The 18,694-nt window shown below is 40.9% G+C and overlaps 1 protein-coding gene across 7 annotated transcripts in view; it reads right to left on the minus strand.

The window, feature by feature from the left end:
- LOC129868437 (neural cell adhesion molecule 1-like) overlaps nucleotides 1–18,694 on the minus strand; it is a 341,207-nt gene that overhangs the window by 6,261 nt on the left and 316,252 nt on the right. For 3 of the 7 annotated variants that reach the window (XM_055942410.1, XM_055942408.1, XM_055942409.1), the window contains 4 exons: nucleotides 18,428–18,608; nucleotides 6,957–7,164; nucleotides 6,644–6,757; nucleotides 5,563–6,108 (listed from right to left, as the gene is read on the minus strand). In XM_055942410.1, coding sequence (XP_055798385.1) covers nucleotides 5,563–6,108; nucleotides 6,644–6,757; nucleotides 6,957–7,164; nucleotides 18,428–18,608 — 1,049 coding nt within the window. Of the gene's footprint in view, nucleotides 1–5,562; nucleotides 6,109–6,643; nucleotides 6,758–6,956; nucleotides 7,165–12,786; nucleotides 14,101–18,427; nucleotides 18,609–18,694 lie in introns of those variants that run through there. The other 4 variants (XM_055942412.1, XM_055942413.1, XM_055942414.1 and 1 more) reach the window with 2 other exon arrangements.

Here is an 18,694-nt window from a genome sequence, read left to right on the forward strand (position 1 = left end):
TCAGGGGTGTGTGCTTAGTCCCCTCCTGTACTCCCTGTTCACCCATGATTGCGTGGCCAAGCACTACTCCAACACCATCATTACGTTTGCTGAGAACACAACAGTGGCAGGCCTGATCACCGACAACGATGAGACAGCCTATAGGGAGGAGGTCAGAGACCTGGCAGTGTGGTGCCAGGACAACAATCTCTCTCTCAATGTGAGCAAGACAAAAGAGCTGATTGTGGACTACACGAAAAGGAGCGCCGACAGGCCCCCATCAACATCGACGGGACTGAAGTGGAGCGGGTCGAGAGTTTCAAGTTCCTTGGTGTCCACATCACCAACAAACTATCATGGTCCAAACACACCAAGACAGTTGTGAAGAGGGCACGACAACACCTTTTCCCCTCAGGAGACTGAAAAGATTTGGCATGGGTCCCCAGATCGTCAAAAAGTTCTACAGCTGCACCATCGAGAGCATCCTGACCGGTTGCATCACCGCCTTGTATGGCAACTGCTCGGCATCTGACCGTAAGGCGCTACAGAGGGTAGTGTATACGGCCCAGTACATCACCAAGCCAAGCTTTCTGACATCCAGGACCTATATATTAAAAATAATATATAATTGTCAAAGACTCCAGTCACCCTAGACATAGACTGTTCTCTCTGCTACCGCACTGCAAGTTGTATCAGGGCACCAAGTCTAGGACCAAAAGGCTCCTTAGCTTCTACCCCCAAGCCATAAGACTGCTGAACAACTAATCAAATGACCACCCGGAATATTTACATTGACCCCCCCTTGTTTTTACACTGTTGCTACTCGCTGTTTATTATCTATGCATAGTCACTTTACAAATTACCTCGACTAATCTGTGTTTCCTGGCCCGTCTTTCTTCCATTTAAAGGGGTATCAACCAGGGGTATCAATTCCTTTTCCAATGGCTTCCTGAGGATGTGACCAGGCTTTAGACATAGTTTCAGGCTTTTATTTTGAAAAATAAGCGAGATTTTTCAAAAGTAGTCAGGTGTCCTCGGATTAGTTCCTGCGCGCGAGAGGGTAGCTCTCCATTTTCTTTTTCTCTCTTATTGAATAGGTTACGGTCCGGTTGAAATATTATCGATTATGTTTGTTAAAAACAACCTGAGGATTGATTATAAAAAACATTTAACATGTTTCTACGACCATTACGGATACTTTTTGGAATTTCCGTCGAACGGATCGAGGCTTTGGTGTTCTGAACATAACGCGCAACCCAAATAGCGTTTTTTTTAATATAAAAGTAATATTTATCGAACAAAAATAACATTTGTTGTGTAACTGGGAGTCTTGTGAGTGCAAATATCTGAAGATTATCAAAGGTAAGCGATTCATTTTATTGCTTTTCTGACTTTCGTGACCAAGCTAACCAAGCTAATATAACTGTTCTAGCATTGATTGATACACTCACAAAAGCTTAGATTGCTTTCGTTGCAAAGCATATTTTCAAAATCTGACATGATAGGTGGATTAACAACAAGCTAAGCTGTGTTATGGTATATTTCACTTGTGATTTCATGATTATAAATATTTTTAGTAATATTTTTGAATCTGATACGTTTGGGAATTTTCTTCTGGCTTTCAGGACCAGAACGAGGCTGTAGTTTTCTGAACATAACGCGCCAACCCAAATGGCGTTTTTTTGTTATAAAAGTAATATTTATCGAACAAAAAGAACATTTATTGTGTAACTGGGAGTCTCGTGAGTGCAAACATCCGAATATTATCAAAGGTAAGCGATTCATTTTATTGCTTTTCTGACTTTCGTGACCATGCTAATTTTGGGCTAGCTGTTCTAGCATTGATCGATACACTCACAAAAGCTTGGATTTCTTTCTCTGTAAAGCATATTTTCAAAATCTGACACGATAGGTGGATTAACAACAAGCTAAACTGTGTTGTGGTATATTTCACTTGTGATTGCATGATTATAAATATTTTTTATAATATTTTGTGCCCTGCAATTCAGCGGTTGTTTAGGAAAATGATCCCGTAAAAGGGATCCGTAGCGCAGAGAAGTTAACTTCTTGCGACTAGAGGGGGTGCTGTTTCAAATTAGCATAATTGTCTCTACAGATGAAACGGCTTCCTACTCAATTCTTGATCGTACAATATGCATATTATTGTTATTATTGGATAGAAAACACTATCTAGTTTCTATAGCCGTTTGAATTATGTCTCTGAGTGGAACAGAACTCTTTCTACAGCGAAATCCATGACAGGTTTTGCGAAGGTCTGAGAGTGAAGCTCTGATCTCAGTTCAGTTTAAAGGGGTGTGTATATCCTATGGAACGACACGAACTGCACCCACCTTCCCCTGGATGTCAGTAAGCAATGAGAAGTGGAATGGGCTTCCTACGTAACTCTCAGAGGTTATAAAAGACCAAGGAGTGAGGTACGCCTTCTTTTCGACGTTGAACTTTACGCAGAGAGAGACCTGGGGATGCCATTTTCGAACGCTCACTAATGAACTTTAGATATATCAGTCTGTAATTTAATTTGATATAGGTGTTAGAAACATCATAACGAAGCTATTTGAAACCGAGTTATATCAGATTATGCGAGTATATTGCTATTTTTCGGAATTTCCTCAGTATTGCGTATTGAGGATTTGGACACGTTAGCTAATGTTAGCAATTGTTAGCTATAGTTAGCTGCTATATCAGAAGTTGAATGCAACGTTTTACAACCAAGCAACGATTCTTTTGGACAAAAGTACCACTTGGCCAAGATTCCGATGGAAGCTCGTCGAAAAGTAAGAGCTATTTATGATGTTATTCCATTTTTATGTGGAAAAATGTAAACTCAATAATGGCAAATAGTGACGCCGTTATTGCGGCACTAGTCTGTCAGTAACGCACACTGTATGTCTAGTAACGTTAATTTTAAAAATCTAACTTAGCGGTTGCATTAATAACTAATGCATCTTTCATTTCATGGCCAACCTGTATTTTTTTAGTCAAGTTTATGAATAGTTTTCGATAAAAATAGTTATCATGATGCTGCCGGGCAGATTGCTTGAGTAGTTGGACAGTATTTCCATTGTGTAAGCACGATTTGTGCCGCTAAATATGCACATTTTCGATCAAACTCTATATGGGTTGTGTAATATGATGTTACAGGAGTGTCATCGGAAGAATTCTGAGAAGGTTAGTGAAAAAATTTATATATTTTGGCAATGTTGACGTTATCGCTCTCTTTGGCTAGAATCTATGCTGGGGTAATGTTTGAACATGTGGTATGCTAATATAACGATTTATTGTGTTTTCGCTGTAAGACACTTAGAAAATCTGAAATATTGTCTGTATTCACAGGATCTGTGTCTTTCGATTAGTGTATGCTGTGTATTTTTACGAAATGTTTGATGATTAGTAATTAGGTAATACACGTTGCTCTATTTATTTATTCTAGTCCATTTGTGACGGTGGGTGCAATTGTAAACTATGAAATCTACCTGAAATATGCACATTTTTCTAACAAAACCTATCCTATACCATAAATATGTTATCAGACTGTCATCTGATTAGGTTTTTTCTTGGTTAGTGGCTATCAATATCTTAGTTTAGCCGAATTGGTGATAGCACCTGATGGAGTAAGAAACTGATGGAGTTAGAAAAGTGATGTCTTTTGCTAACGTGGTTAGCTAATAGATTTACATATTTTGTCTTCCCTGTAAAACATTTTAAAAATCTGAAATGGTGGCTTTATTCACAGGATCTGTATCTTTCATTAGGTGTCATGGACTTGTGATTTAATGATATTTAGATGCTACTATTTAATTGTGACGCTATGCTAGCGATGCTAATCAGTGTGGGGGGGGGGGGGGGGGGGGGGGGGTGCTCCCGGACCCGGGGTAGGTGCTCGTTAGAGGTTAATGAGGAAAAACATGAATTTAATACTTTGTAGAATAAGGCTGTAACGTAACAAAATGTGTAAACTGGGTGTGAATACTTTCCGAATGCAGTGTACATCTGAAATGTCAGACTACAAACTGTAACAACAAATCACTTTGGGGTCATGTGAACAGAATGTGTAATTTAGCCTATTAAACTTTTTTAAATGTTTCAAGTGAGAATTAAGCAGGTCTGATGCCGAAAAAGAAAGGAAATGATTGCCTACTTCAACAATTTATATTACTTTTTTTTATTAAAAGTATTGTGTAGTTCCAGTAGTTAGCTACACCGCTACATGGCAAAAAAGTTATTAACTACTGTCCAAATTGGCACAACACTACCTAGATTTGAATTGAGTTCAACTATTGTACCATCAAGCTACTGCAAAACGTAGATAAATGACTAGTTGAACTACCTGTAGTTCACTACTTCCTAACACATGACCACCACGGACCGAATGCAGATTAACTTACTGCCTGTGTTTTGGCTGAGAGGAACTAAACGGGGAAATCATTTACCCACAAGAGCCCAATGGGCTTTCACACATTGATGATCCTAGGATCTCAAAGTAAAACCTCTAAGGGGTGGCCTTCAAACCCAGCCGTCAAGGCTTTCTTTCAAACAAGTCTCAGTCAAATCAAAGTACCATCTAGCAACTGTCCACGGACACCATGCCAGCCTTGTTAACACTAGTCCTTTGAATGTACAGAGGGATCAGTATAATGAATTGTTTATTTAGTTTAATTTTATTTATTGTCACATACAGCGGATAGGTGCAGCACAGCTTTATATAGCACAGCCTGGGGAGACTATTCTACCCCGGGAAGAGGAAGAAGGGGTCCTCAGTGGACAAGTCCAAGAATGTAGTGAGCCTTCAAGACGCCTGACAAGACTGGTTGGTTGTTGTGTGGAAGACAAATCACCGTGGAGACGGGGAAGGATGTGCCTCAGACCCACCAGACTTATGAAGACAAATCTATCCGTTGATGAGTCCTGCTTCATCACGCCGATGCTCCGTTGACGACAGCCTCATTGTAATGAACGTATACATTAAGTCCTGATAATCCATCACTGATGTTTCGTTTTTTTGGGGGGTGTTCTGGGTGAAAAGCGTGGGACAAGAGCAAGCTCCTGGAATATCTCTCCCCAGAGTTCGCCTCGTCATCCTAAGGGTTTGTCTGAGATAAGACTGAAACGTAGAACAAAGCCCTTTCATGCCGATGATCATAATGGATTTTTATTGTTGTTACGAAGAAGGATTGTTTTCAGGAGTTTTCAGGAGATAACAACCGCAGAAGATGATTGTGGCAGTAACATTCAGGCCATAATTCTGTCGTATCTATCAGATTTGGTAAAACTTCTGATATGGCATTTATCATGACATGATATGTAAAATAAAAAAACTAAAGATACAAAACAACACAGAAAAAAATGTATTTTGTTTATATTTAAAGCTTTAGGTGTCATCCGTGGCCATGTAGCTCATTGAATGGCTGCAGTAGTAGTATAGTGATTGAGAGAAAGAGTGTAACAGAAAGGGAGGTGGCCCAAAACCATGAGAACAGACAGAGGATACAGTAGGTGGTGGTGGTGGGTCAGCGAAAACATACACACAGTAAAACAGACTCTGAGGAAGGGAGGAGGTCATACTCGTCCTTGGCCGGTGCGGGAGCAGCAGTGGAGTCTGCTGGGGCCTCTGAGCTTTTGCCCAGTGTATCAAACACATCCTTGGCCAGGCAGTCTATCTGTAAGTCCTTATTCTGACTGTCGCTGGCACGGGTGCTTTGGACGGGTTCGGGCTGGCTCTGTGAAGCTGCATCGGCTTTGGCAGAGGGGAGGTTAGAGGTGGGCTTGGCTGGCTCTAAGGAAGATGTTGCGGGGGTGGCGGGCTTGGGGTCGGACAAGGGCGTGGCCTTTGGAGCCTCGCTTAGGTCGACGAGGGGAGCCACGTCAGATTGTGTGGCAGGCTGAGCGGCGGGAGCGCTAGCTTTGGGCGTGCTGGACTGGATGATGGGGGCAGGGGTGCTATTAGGGGAAGTTTTGGCCTCGGTCGGGGCAGCTGTGCTGGAAGTGAGGGTGGTAGTCTCGCTAGCTGGGCTGTTCTGGGCTGTGCTAAAGCTCTCAGTGACGGGGTCAGAGTTAGTGGCGATAGAGGGGAGCAAGTCCACCACGGTGGCAGTAGTGTCAGCAGTGGGCCTGTGAGTAGAGGAGGAGAGCAGGAAAGAGACGAGCCATCGAGCAGCAAGAGGGTGAGAGAGGAGAGAGAGAGCAGGGACGGGTAGGGAGGGGAGACCAAGGCACAAATACACATCCAAAGTGAGTGCTACATGCAGTGATAAAGCAAAGAATTAGAGATTCAAAACGTTAAAGTGCAGTGAGGGATAGACACAAACACTATCTTAAGCAAACTAAAGCAAATTAAACCAAAATCAGTTTAGGGTCTAGGTTATTAAGTGTTTAAGGCTGGTACACACAACAACTAGCTATGTTTGTTACCATTAAAGTAAACAACAAACATCAGAGCACATCTTCAGTATTTGGTGTTGATATTCCATTCTCACATTTAGTTTAGCCAATATATCAGCTAACACATGATCAAAATGCTCAACTGCTGTCATGGAATAAGAAGTATATCTTATACATAGACATATCACACGATTAGTATGGGTCTTCCAGTGTAAGGCAACCCTCGTGCAGGGGGTCTACCTACAGCCAGTGCTGGAGTACTCACTCGGGCTCGGTAAGAGGGGTGGTCTCATTGGGCTCTGTGGGTCCCCCCCCTTCATGGTTAGGGGTGCGGTCCTCTGTCCTCACCTCCACGATGGGCTCCTTTGACTCGTCCTTCCTGTAAGGGGAAAAATTGTTTTGAATAAATGCTGGTGAAGTACAAGTATACTGTAGTGAGTCGTTTTGGTTAAAAACACTGCAATTCTGCACTGCCAAACTGTGGTCTAGTGTCTGGGAGTAGCTACTGCTCAAAGTGCATACAGCATTTCAGAGAGAAAAGCAAGGGAGCCAGGGAGCAGAGAAGAAGAGAGACTCACATGAATGCCGCTTTGCCCTCCTCGATGTCCTTGTTCTTTGCTCCAGGTCCAGACTTGCCGCAAAAATTAACAGCAATGCACATGAGGAAGCCACACTTGTTGAGGAAGTAGCAGGTCACGTCGACACCCACCAGCAGCAGCACAAAGACCACGATGAGGATCCCCACGATGGCCCCTGTGCCCAGGCCTGAGCCGCTAGTCATGGTGTCTGGAACGAAGGAAAGAGAAGGAAGAGAGAGAAGAGAGAGAATAAGGAAGACAGAGAGAGTGGAGAGAAAGTTAGAGGGAGGGAGAAAAAACGGGAAGAGAGGGAGTTAAAGAGAAAGTTACAGAGAGCGAGGAAAAGATGGAGACAGAAATGCGGAGTCAGCCTTTATCTCCAACCTTTCATCCATAACTTCAGAATGTCAGACTGCTTCCCTCCAGGCCTCAAGTGTGTTGTTGTTCTTTTAGTAGGCTCTGGGCCAAATCATTACATATTCTACTCCAAATACATCAGAGTAACACAACTCATTTCGGCACTTGATTTAATCTGTTATGATTAAAAATAGGTTGATGATCTGATTATCAAACATCACAATCTTGGGCCTAGGGAAATCACACAGCATTTCATTAGTTGCATTCAACCAATTAACAACTGTCAGTTACTATCTAAGTTAATATGTTAGACACACCATTGCATGTATCAGCCATGTACGATACTATATTAGAGGTGAGCTAATACATATATTACCCATATTAAGACAACACACCAGACATGCCAATCACGACATGCTATACTAATCTAATCATTAGAACATGAAGCAATCTAATGGTGCGTCAATCAAAAATCATAAAGTTGAGTTCATAAACAGGTCAACCATTGGAAAACCTGGTTCATGTTACCAACCTTTCCCCAAAATAAGATACGGCAACGTTAAATAAATATGCTTGTTTTCATATCATCACTGCCTGTAAGGGTCTATATGCCTATAGGAACCCATATGTGTATTTTTCTTACCCACTCTCACTATTGTTGACAGCAAAAAGCAGTGGAAAGACAGTCAAATCAAACATTGTGCAAATACCTTTCAATCTCTTTTACATAGATGAATACTGCACACAAACAAATGCACACAGAAACAAACAATGCGGAAATAAAGCCAATCATTAGAGCAATGCATTGCGTTTTCATAAAGTAATCATACACGAGCTACAGTACTTACCAGAAAATGAACAAGGTTATATTCAGGACTATGTAAAATACTACAATGTTAATATGAATAAGAATCTATAATATGCATTGCTCCACTACAATGGATGAGCATGCATCCACACTGTTTATACTCTGCCTTCCACACACATCGTTCTACATTAACACACACACACCATACATCATCATGAACATGAGTTAATGCGAGCTAGTAACCCAACCACAAAACTGTTAAACAGATTAATGTTTCACACAAAATGTATTACTATGCTTTGTGTCAAATCAATCTCACACAATCAAATTTTGAAATCATTTGCACCTAATTTGCATTCAGTAAACCGACACACAAAGAGATCAGAGATTTGCTCTGACAGAATAATCTAAAACTCCTGTTAGTTCAATACAAACAAGAGCATTTGGAGTATGGTTGATTTGACACATAATGCTCTACATATGACAAACAGGTTTGCTAGAATTATGATGACGGATCAAAGTTCAATTCCAATCTTTGTTAGCTTTGTTAGGGGTCAAATATGAGACAATTTGTATTCTGAATTAAAGCAAAACACAGGCAATCCTCGATTTGGACTTACTCTTTGCTCTTGTCATACTGAGAATGTCAGGTTGTCCAAATGTCAGACTAATACACCACACAGTATTCACAGTAGAATCAATGCAATAAAATGAACCGGTACTTGAATAATTATCATCATCGAAACAGGGAAGGCTCCAGGGTAGGCATTAAAAAATAAATAAATGTAATATTCTTTTTTATTTTTTAAACCTTTATTTCTACAGGTTTTTCTCATTGAGATAACATCTCTTTTCCAAGAGAGACCTGGTCCAATATAGTTGGGTCATATGAACCTATCATGCAATTTAATTGACATTGTTCCCTTTCTGAGTTCAATGAAATGCACGGAAGAGACTTTAAGGCTGCAATTTGTTACTTTTTGGGTAACCCGACCAAATTCACATAGAAATGTGAGTTATAGATATATCATTCTCATTGAAAGCAAGACTAAGAAGCTGTAGATGTGTTCTATGTGGGCTATTTCTATGCTTCCCCTTCTTAAGTTTGGTTTTCGCTTCTTTTACTTTTGGCGTTGTACACCAGCTTAAAACACCTGAAAATGCTAAATTGTTGGTTATTAAAAAGATATGTCACAGCGATTTAGATGGGACACTATAGATTGCTTACTTTGACAGATAAACTAAAATTACGCAAACTATTCGAACTTTAGCAACCAGGAAATCACAGAGCGATTTCTTCATATTGCACCCTTTATTAAAAAAATTCAAGCAAAGTGCTCATTCCCATTGAAATGTATTGAGAGCATTCCCTCCAAATTACCAGGATGCCTGGGTCTTATCTTACTGTAATACACAAAGTGATTTTGGCAAATAGTAGGCAATGTTTGTGCTCCAGGATCAATAAAATATGTTTAAGGAGACTGATTGAGACTTGGCTGCATAGAAAGGACCGCAAGGCGCTACAGAGGGTAGTGCGTACATCACTGGGGCAAGCTTCCTCTATACCAGGTGGTGTCAGAGGAAGGCCCTAAAAATTGTCAAAGACTCCAGCCATCCTAGTCATAGACTGTTCTCTCTGCTACCGCACGGCAAGTGGTACCGGGGCGTCTAGGTCCAAAAAGCTCGTTAATAGCTTCTACCCCCAAGCCATAAGACTGCTGGACAGTTAATCAGATAGCTACCCGGACGATTTGCATTGAACCCCCCTTTTTTTATTCGAATTTATTTTTACGCTGCTACTACTCGCTCTTTATTATCTATGCAGTCACTTACCCCTGCCCACATGTACATACTACCTCAATTACCTCGACTAACCTGTACCCCCGCACATTTACTCGGTACCGGTACCCCATGTATATAGCCTCGTTATTGTGCTACTTTTTAAAATTGATTTAGTCAGTATTTTCTTAACTCTTATTTTTCTTAAAAATACATTGTTGGTTAAGGGCTTGTAAGTAAGCATTTAACAGTACTTGTATTCGGCGCATGTGACAAATAACATTTGATGATTTGATTTGTGTACATTTATGCAAATCCACTCGACACTGGTACCTTGAAAGAGATGATACTTTGTGTGGCAGAAACACAAATTCAGACACACACTTGATTTATGTATTTGTAGACTTGTAGCGTCTTGTCAGACCAGAGTTTACTGTATCTGTCACTGTCACTGATTGCTGTTCTTTGAAATCATGTTTTTGACTGTAATTCCACCAGTCTACATTACGCATAAAGAGCGATGATATGACAGTAGTAAAAAAATAAATACTGGCAATAGTTGACAAAGATTTAGCACCATGCAGTGCAGTACTGTATTGTATATTCCAGTACCTTGCAAATGGTATGTTCAAATAATATAAAAATCTCATCAGGGAAATCATCGGAAATGGTCGTAAATGTCATTACCTGAGTGAGTCACCAGAGTTGAGTCAAAATGGATACCCATGGCATACATTTCTATAAGTCTAGCACAGAGTATACTGCAACTGAGAGTTGAGATGTGTGCTTTCTGCCTCTGCTGGAATGGCTTTAATGATGGCGTTGTTGATATAAACCTCAATATACCCCTCATATGGCTACAGCTAATGTATTGGAGGGCAGCTCATTTATTAATACCATGCACCAGGGAGCTGATAGGAACATACTTTTCAGTGACTGCTGCAGTGCTGGGGAACAACTCAAAGAAAGTCCTGGCAAATTGCTTTACCGGGTTTTAGCCTAGTATAAACAGCACCATCAGGTAGTTACCATGACAATCATTCAATCAGTATTTATATTCACAGTATATAATATCCTCCCAGCCAAGTAAAATGCTTTCAGAAATGAAAGCCCAGTGGCCTCACATGGTGTATACCAGGGATCATTAACTAGATTCAGCCACAGGGGGCGGAACATACTCTACCATTCAACAGTTTGGGGTCACTTAGAAATGTCCTTGTTTCTGAAAGAAAAGCACATTTTTTTGTATTTTTTGTCCATTAAAATAACATCAAATTGATCAGAAATACAGTGTAGACATTGTTAATGTTGTAAATGACTATTGTAGCTGGAAACAGCGGATTTGTAATGGAATATCTACATTGACGTACAGAGGCCCATTTTCAGCAACCATCACTCTTGTGTTCCAATTGCACATTGTGTTAGCTAATCAAAGTTTATCATTTTAAAAGGCTAATTGATCATTAGAAAACCCTTTTGCAATTATGTTAGTACAGCTGAAAACTGTTGTGCTGATTAAAGAAGCAATGAAACTGTCCTTCTTTAGACTAATTAAGGCTATTTCATGCGAGAAATTGCCAAGAAATTGAAGATCTCGTACAATGCTGTGTACTACTCCCTTCACAGAACAGCGCAAACTGTCTCTAACCAGGATAGAAAGAGGAGTGGGAGGCCCCGGTGCACAACTGAGCAAGATGACAAGTACATTAGAGTGTCTAGTTTGAGAAACAGATGCCTCACAAGTCCTCAATTGGCAGCTTCATTAAATAGTACCCGCAAAACACCAGTCTCAACATCAACAGTGAAGAGGCAACTCCGGGATGCTGGCCTTCTAGAGGAATAAGAGGCATAAGACCTCTGAAGAGAGGTAGAGGCGCTGAGTACAGCGCCTCATTGTCATTTTCTCTCACACTAATTGGCCATATTCTCCGAAAGTCTATAAAGTTGAGCCACCCTCTGTGGTGGCAGTATTTCCGACAGGCAACTCTTTATTTACTGCCATTGCTAAGAGCAGGAGAGAGCGTAAGCATTCACCTGCAGGGCAGAGCTATGATGCTTGTTTCCCGCCGTTCCGTCTGCATCTTAAGAAGTGCGATAAATCACATCACACATTTTAACACAGAGGGGGTCGGCTCACAAAGCTTTAATGGAAACTGAGAAACACAGAGACATGCAATGTCAGCACGGAGCATCAAATATTTGTAACAGACTTTGAGGTGTTTGCCGCACATTTCTCAGATCATCCTGCTGATACCAAACAGAATACAGGAAGTAGGAGAGAAACACAGTCAATAACACCATTTGAAAAAGTCTCCAAGGTAAGAGATTAGTCATTACCCTATGAAGCATTAGTGTCCTAACCAGCGGGCAACATTTGGCATGGGATGTCATAATGTTGTTGTTCTCTGGTTGTAAACTGGTTATCTGGTCAAATAGAACCAGGTTTTACTGTCTTTTTCATGGCATCAATATGCCTGGGAAATACATAATACTTTGTTATCTGGTCAGATAACTAGATTACAACCAGGTTAAGATGTTATTTGTTCTGGTCATTACAATCATTATGCAACCTGACTATGTAGGGCACTAAAGACGTCGGCCTGACATCATTGCAACCTGTTTTGCCCTCTGGGTATGACTTTGAAGGTAGGAAGCATAGTAGTACAGTACGGTTAAGGTACTGCATGGCTTCAAAACGTGAACATATGGGTACCCACAGAGGTTCAAAACGATCCACATAGTGTGCTTCTTATCTCTAGACAGATTACTCTCCCTAATTGATATCATAAAAGCGACACGTTTCAACTCAACCTGCTGTCGCCTATGAAAACTTGGCGGACGTCTTTAAGGAGTAGCACTTGCTTGTATGAAAGAAGAACCAAACAATGGGATTGGCACATGCGAACCCAGGAGCCAAACTCCAGGCGCATCACTTTATTACCTTCAGAGTCAATAAAAAAATGCAGGGAGGGGGTAGGGGGGGTGTAAAACTGCGAGAAGACTCATCACAAAATGCTCATCTGAGTTTTGAACAAAGGACATTGATCTCTCTTTCCCATGGCAGGGTGTTTTCAGTGCAGTCAGGCTTTAGGGACAGTCCTAACCTTGGTTTACAACCCCATGATAAATGACACTTTGTTCAAGTATCAGACGAGCACAAGATATGGGCTAAAACAAACGTAGCATTTCTGAGGATGAACAGTCAACAGAAGTCAGCACTGTGTCACACGCTTGCATTTCAGTATGCAAGTCTCGAGCTCTAGCTGTTATTTTTTCCAAAAAAGTCATAACACACTATTTTATAATTTCTTCTTAAAACCTACAATGATTACAGCATGGAAACACACTGGTATGTACCTACAAAAATGTGTCATAGAATATAATAATTTCACATTTTTGAAAATGACTGACAGATTTTAGTTGTAAACAGCTGTAGCATTAATTTTGAGCATTTTCTGTTTTCAGGTAAAAAGAGAACAAAAGAAACAACAAAAATAACAGCCTATATTTTGTTTTGAATATCCTTTGAAAATATTATGTACACTTTGTCACAAAACATCATTTGAATGACCTTCAAACGGACAAGGCAGTAGCTTGTTCTTCATACAATCATCCTGTTCAAAACAAGCCTTGACTATGAAAAGAAATCAGAAGACGTAAGAAACTTGAGATGTCATGAAATCTTCATGACTTATCTTAACCAATGCAAAAATCTTCTGAAAAATGTGCCTTCCCTGTTATGTAAAGTGGGAACAATGACAATTGAAGCTTTTATCCAAATACACAAGGTAAGCACTGTTTTTTTTCTACAATGTCCCAAAATGACTCAAGTCCATTGTGTGGTATAACAACACTTTTTCAATGCTGCCTTATTCAAATCCATTTTTTTTAACTTTATGTAAAATAAAAATGTATGACAAAAAAAATCTAAAACATTCAGAATGATATAAGTACCAAGCACCCCATTTTAACTCTTTAACATAAAACTGATATCTTGATTCTTCGTCTTTTGTGTGTGTGTGTGTGTATGTCTGCACAAGGGTCAAAAGGCATAGAAAACAAAGGGGTCTGGCTGAGATTTGAAGGTCAAGCTATCTTCTCTCCTTAAGCGAAACCCAATTTATGAGAGCAAGAACACAGTCAGCATGGAGAGGATGAGAGATGCCAGAGTGTATTTCACACACAAGCAACCAAGGGTAGCTGAGACCACAAAAACACGGACAAAACCACACAAAACACAAAGATTGTTCACAGATATTCACAGTAAAAAAGTGGAAAATAAAAGTTTACCCCCAAAAAATACAATTTAGTGTATGACAAATGTAAAGGTCCAGAGGTGCCCAAGATCACACATGAAGACAGGACAAGGAGAGAAGGGGAGGTGGGAGAGAAATAGGAAAAGGGAGAGAGAAAAAAGAGAGATAGAAAATAGGTCAGAAATACAGAAACGCAAGTTCGAAAGGTTCATTGAGACTAAACAAGGGAATAAAAAAGGAAATCCAAGCAAGTTAGAGGATCAAAGTAATAAAAAAAAATCAATAGCATGTTAGTAGCACAACAAATGACGTGTATCACAGCAAGCAAAGGTGAAAGGTCAGAGAATAGTTAAAGGTGCTGCGTGATGGGAAATATCGACAGAGACATATATTTCAGCAATATGGCCCGAGGAGGTCGGGTATATGGGCAATATACCACGGCAAAGTGCTGTTCTGAAGCACGACGCAACGCGGATTGCCTGGATACAGCACTTAGCTGTGGTATAATATTGGCCATATACCCATTTACATTTAAGTCATTTAGCAGACGCTCTTATCCAGCGCGACTTACAAATTGGAAAGTTCATACATATTCATCCTGGTCCCCCCGTGGGAAATGAACCCACAACCCTGGCGTTGCAAGCGCCATGCTCTACCAACTGAGCCACACGGGACCACATACCCGACCCCCTTCTGGCCTTATTGCTTATACTACACACTCCCAAAGTGCCTTATTGCTATTATAAACTGGTTACCAAGATAATTAGAACAGTAAACAAGTAATTTTGTGTCATACCCGTGATAGATTGTCAGATATACCACAGCTTTCAGACAATCAGCATCCAGGACCCAAACTACCCAGTTTATAATAACACATATAGGACATTCTCCCTGGTTAATTAACAGAAGGTGTGTTCTCACAACAGTTACAGTACAGATCATACTGTTTGTATAATTTAAATAATGGGCAATCCCCTGGATATGAGAGCACATCAAGGAGAGAGTAATTACATCGAATTCTCCATGCGGAAGAGCTGCCCAAGCAAAACACACATAAAAAAAAAAAAATGGTTACAATGTCAAGGCGATATCAAATGGCAGGTGAAATGGATTAATGGGTGATCTCATGTTACTAAAACTGCAAAAGTGAATTGCTTTTTAATAGCTTTACTCCATGTCAACCTTAGCCAGGGAGATTTGGATTGGTCAATTTAGGACTCCAGTGACCCTTGCACACTCAGTATTGAGCACGCTCAAAATATCAATCCCTCCAGGAGATGTGAAATCAAGTGGGTCAGTATTTTCTTTATAAAACCTTACCTTGTTTTTAACTTGACCTGCACTGAGGAACATCGATTTAAGTTTACTTTTTAGGAATAAATATATATACAGACAGTACCAGTCAAAAGTTTGGATACACCTACTCATTCAAGGGTTTCTCTTTATTTTTACTATTTTCTAGAGAGTGTGCAAAGCTGTCATCACGGCAAAGCGTGACTACTTTGAAAAATCTCAAATACCAAATATATTCTGATTTGCTGAAAATTTTGGGTTTTGGGTTACTACATGATTCTATTTGTGTTATTTCATAGTTTTGATGTCTTCACTATTATTCTACAATGTGGAAAAGACAAAAAAGAAAGAAAAATCCTTGAATGAGTAGGTGTGTTCAAACTTTTGACTGGAACTGTATGAAGAGAATAAAGTAAACAATTTTTTAAAAGTAAATTTCATATCATATGCACTCACTTATATTTATTTAGCTAATAAGTTGCATAGCCAATATATAACACAGAGCGAGTTTGGATTTCGGACACAGCAGCTGTTTTCGGCCACATTTACCAAGAACAGCTGTGGACCTTACGCCAATGCAGATGTTTAGCTTAAAAATATACCCCTTATTTTTTCCTCAAACACCCACACGCTTCGCATAAAAACAACTGGCACTGGCATTAGCACTGCAACACATGTAGTGGCAAAATAACTCAAATGAAAAAATGTAATAAATAAGTATATAAAAAGGGAACTTGGACGGTGTCCGTGAACCTGCTCTGGCGGAATAATGAGTGATCCAAACCTCCCACTGCTACAGTATATGGATGGTTCCCCCAAAGTGTATGAAAAAGCCGGTCCCTATGCCATGCACTGGCAGATGCCTGTTAGGTCTCAAGTAAAGCATTAACACATTAATCCTATTGAAGCGTCACCATGCAAGACTGGAGGCTGCATCCCCACGGAGGCTGCATCCCCACTGAGCCAAGGCACATATTCAGGTCAGTAAATACAGCAGTGAGCCTGAAATGAGACCCATTAAACCTGGCTATGAAATAGAAAGATAGACAGAAAGAGGGGAGAAAAAGAGAGAGATAGATGAGAGCAAGATGGAGAGACACTGACTTTTGATCCTCTTTCATTGAAACATCAAAAAAGCCAGAGAGAGAATGTGCATGAGATAAATTGAAGAGAGAGGACGCATGGAAGATGGGGAAAAAGAGAGCTCAAAAGAGATAGAGGGGGCTACCAATAGAGGCATAAGAAAGAGAAAAAGACAGAAGGGAGGGTGGAAAAGAAAGAGAGACAAAAACATATAGATGAAGAGAAAAAGATAAATAGAAAGAGACAGGTTCCAAGCTCAGGTTTGGTCAGTGGGGAGGCAGCCCACGTTAAAATGCAAACCTCTCAGACCACAACACTGTCAACAGAGCATCAGCTGACCGTGACCACCGAGGCAGGGGCTGGACTGGAAGAGAATGTTCTAGGCCTGACAGATACAATTTGTCCTGACATTATTGCTCACTGAACCTGTGCAGCAGTGTCAGCCAAGACGTTATAGGCCGCAGAGACCAAAGGACTAATCTCACTCTACAGCAGGGCTGTTCAATTTCCGGTCCTGGAGGCCGAAACACCATTTTTTGTTTCTACTTGGTACTTAATTCCACTCTGGTGCTCCTAGGTCTAAAACAGTCCCTTATTAGATGGAGAGGATGAAAACCAGAAGTGTTTTGGCCTTCCAGGACCCACATTGAACAGCCCTGCCCTATGGCAACAAAGACTCACAGTGGGCAAAAATATTCTGCCTAAAACAGTGGGAATAAAATGCTGACCACACCGTTTGTGTTGCGCGCGCAAGAGTTGCAAAAATAATGTTACACATACATGTTATTAAACCATTTCATCCAAACTGCTTGCGTGCGTCAACGAGCATCTGCGTAGCCAGGTGCTAAGATATATCTTGGTTCTATTCTTGACGCGCTGCAAGTCCCGCCTCTCCCATCTCCTCATTGGTTTTTAGGAGCATATACCCAGGTGGGTGATTGAAAGCTAAGCTGAGGTCCACACTCCAGTCCAGTTGGTGGTGGTAATGCACCTTAAAGTTGTTTGCCAACCGGCATATAAAGTCCACAGAAGAAGAAGAAGAAGAAGAAGACAGACTGAAGGAGGAGAGATTACTAGAAACTAACTAGGTTTCCCCTTTTATCTGTGGATTAATTGTCAGAGTAGAGAACACATGATTTTGTGTGACTCAAAATTGAGATCCAGAAAAAAAAGGACCTTGTGCATTTCAGGTAAAATAACAACCCAATGTTTAATAATATCCCAGGACAAATTAGCTAGCAATACCAAGCTAGCTAGCTAGCTAAATGTCCATGAATGTGTTTCGACCTGTCCCTAAATTAATATAGTTGGTTCAGAATTTGTTTTGATATATCAACCTGATCGCATTTGGTGTGGCTGGACAAAATCAACATGCGTACAGACGCACTTGCGTGCCCGGTGTAGTCAGCATGTAACTGCCACAGTCTTTGTTCAATTCTGTCTATCTTATCACCGCAAAGCTTTGTGCAATGGTGGGAAAAGTGTTTCCAGATTAATAAATATGATCCCTGAGGTAGCCCTGACAGAAGTCAGAAGTGGACTTTGCTACTCAGTTCTTTATCTGTCTAACTTTTGTCTTTTTCCAGCCTTCTTTTGAGATGAACAACTTGATGAGGGTGTGCCGATTACAACTCCACCTTCAAATCAAAAAGGAATGAAAATATCATCCAGCAGAAAGGTTCAAACCAATCAATTACCCCAACAGGTTAACCCAACATATCAGGACAGAGGAATGACGTCTACATCTGTGTCAGCACTACGGTTGTCTCAAGACCTGACTAGAAGTCCATTTGGGTGAAGGACTGGAGGAATAAACATAGATACATCTGGTCACGGTGGCAGTGTTTCTGTTGGCAGTGTGTGTGTCGTTGAGGTGCAGGGTGGGGGGGCAGTACCTGGGATGGCGGTAGGCTCTGCTGCAGTCCTAAAGGAGATGGTGCCGGGCTGGGACTTGCCCTGCTGGTTCTCGGCCACCACGTAGACTTCATACTCCGTGTTCCAGTCCAGGCTGCTCAGCACCACGTACTCACTGCCATGGGGCAGACGGATCTCCGGCTTCCAGTCCGAAACGTGCTTCTAGGGAAGGTCGCAGAAAAGGGGGGGGGGGGGGGGGGGGGTGAAACACTCAGACAGGACTCAGACATCCGTGGCTATGACACTCA

The sequence above is a fragment of the Salvelinus fontinalis genome, chromosome 13 (assembly GCF_029448725.1).
Source record: "Salvelinus fontinalis isolate EN_2023a chromosome 13, ASM2944872v1, whole genome shotgun sequence".
Classification (NCBI taxonomy): Eukaryota; Metazoa; Chordata; class Actinopteri; order Salmoniformes; family Salmonidae; genus Salvelinus; species Salvelinus fontinalis.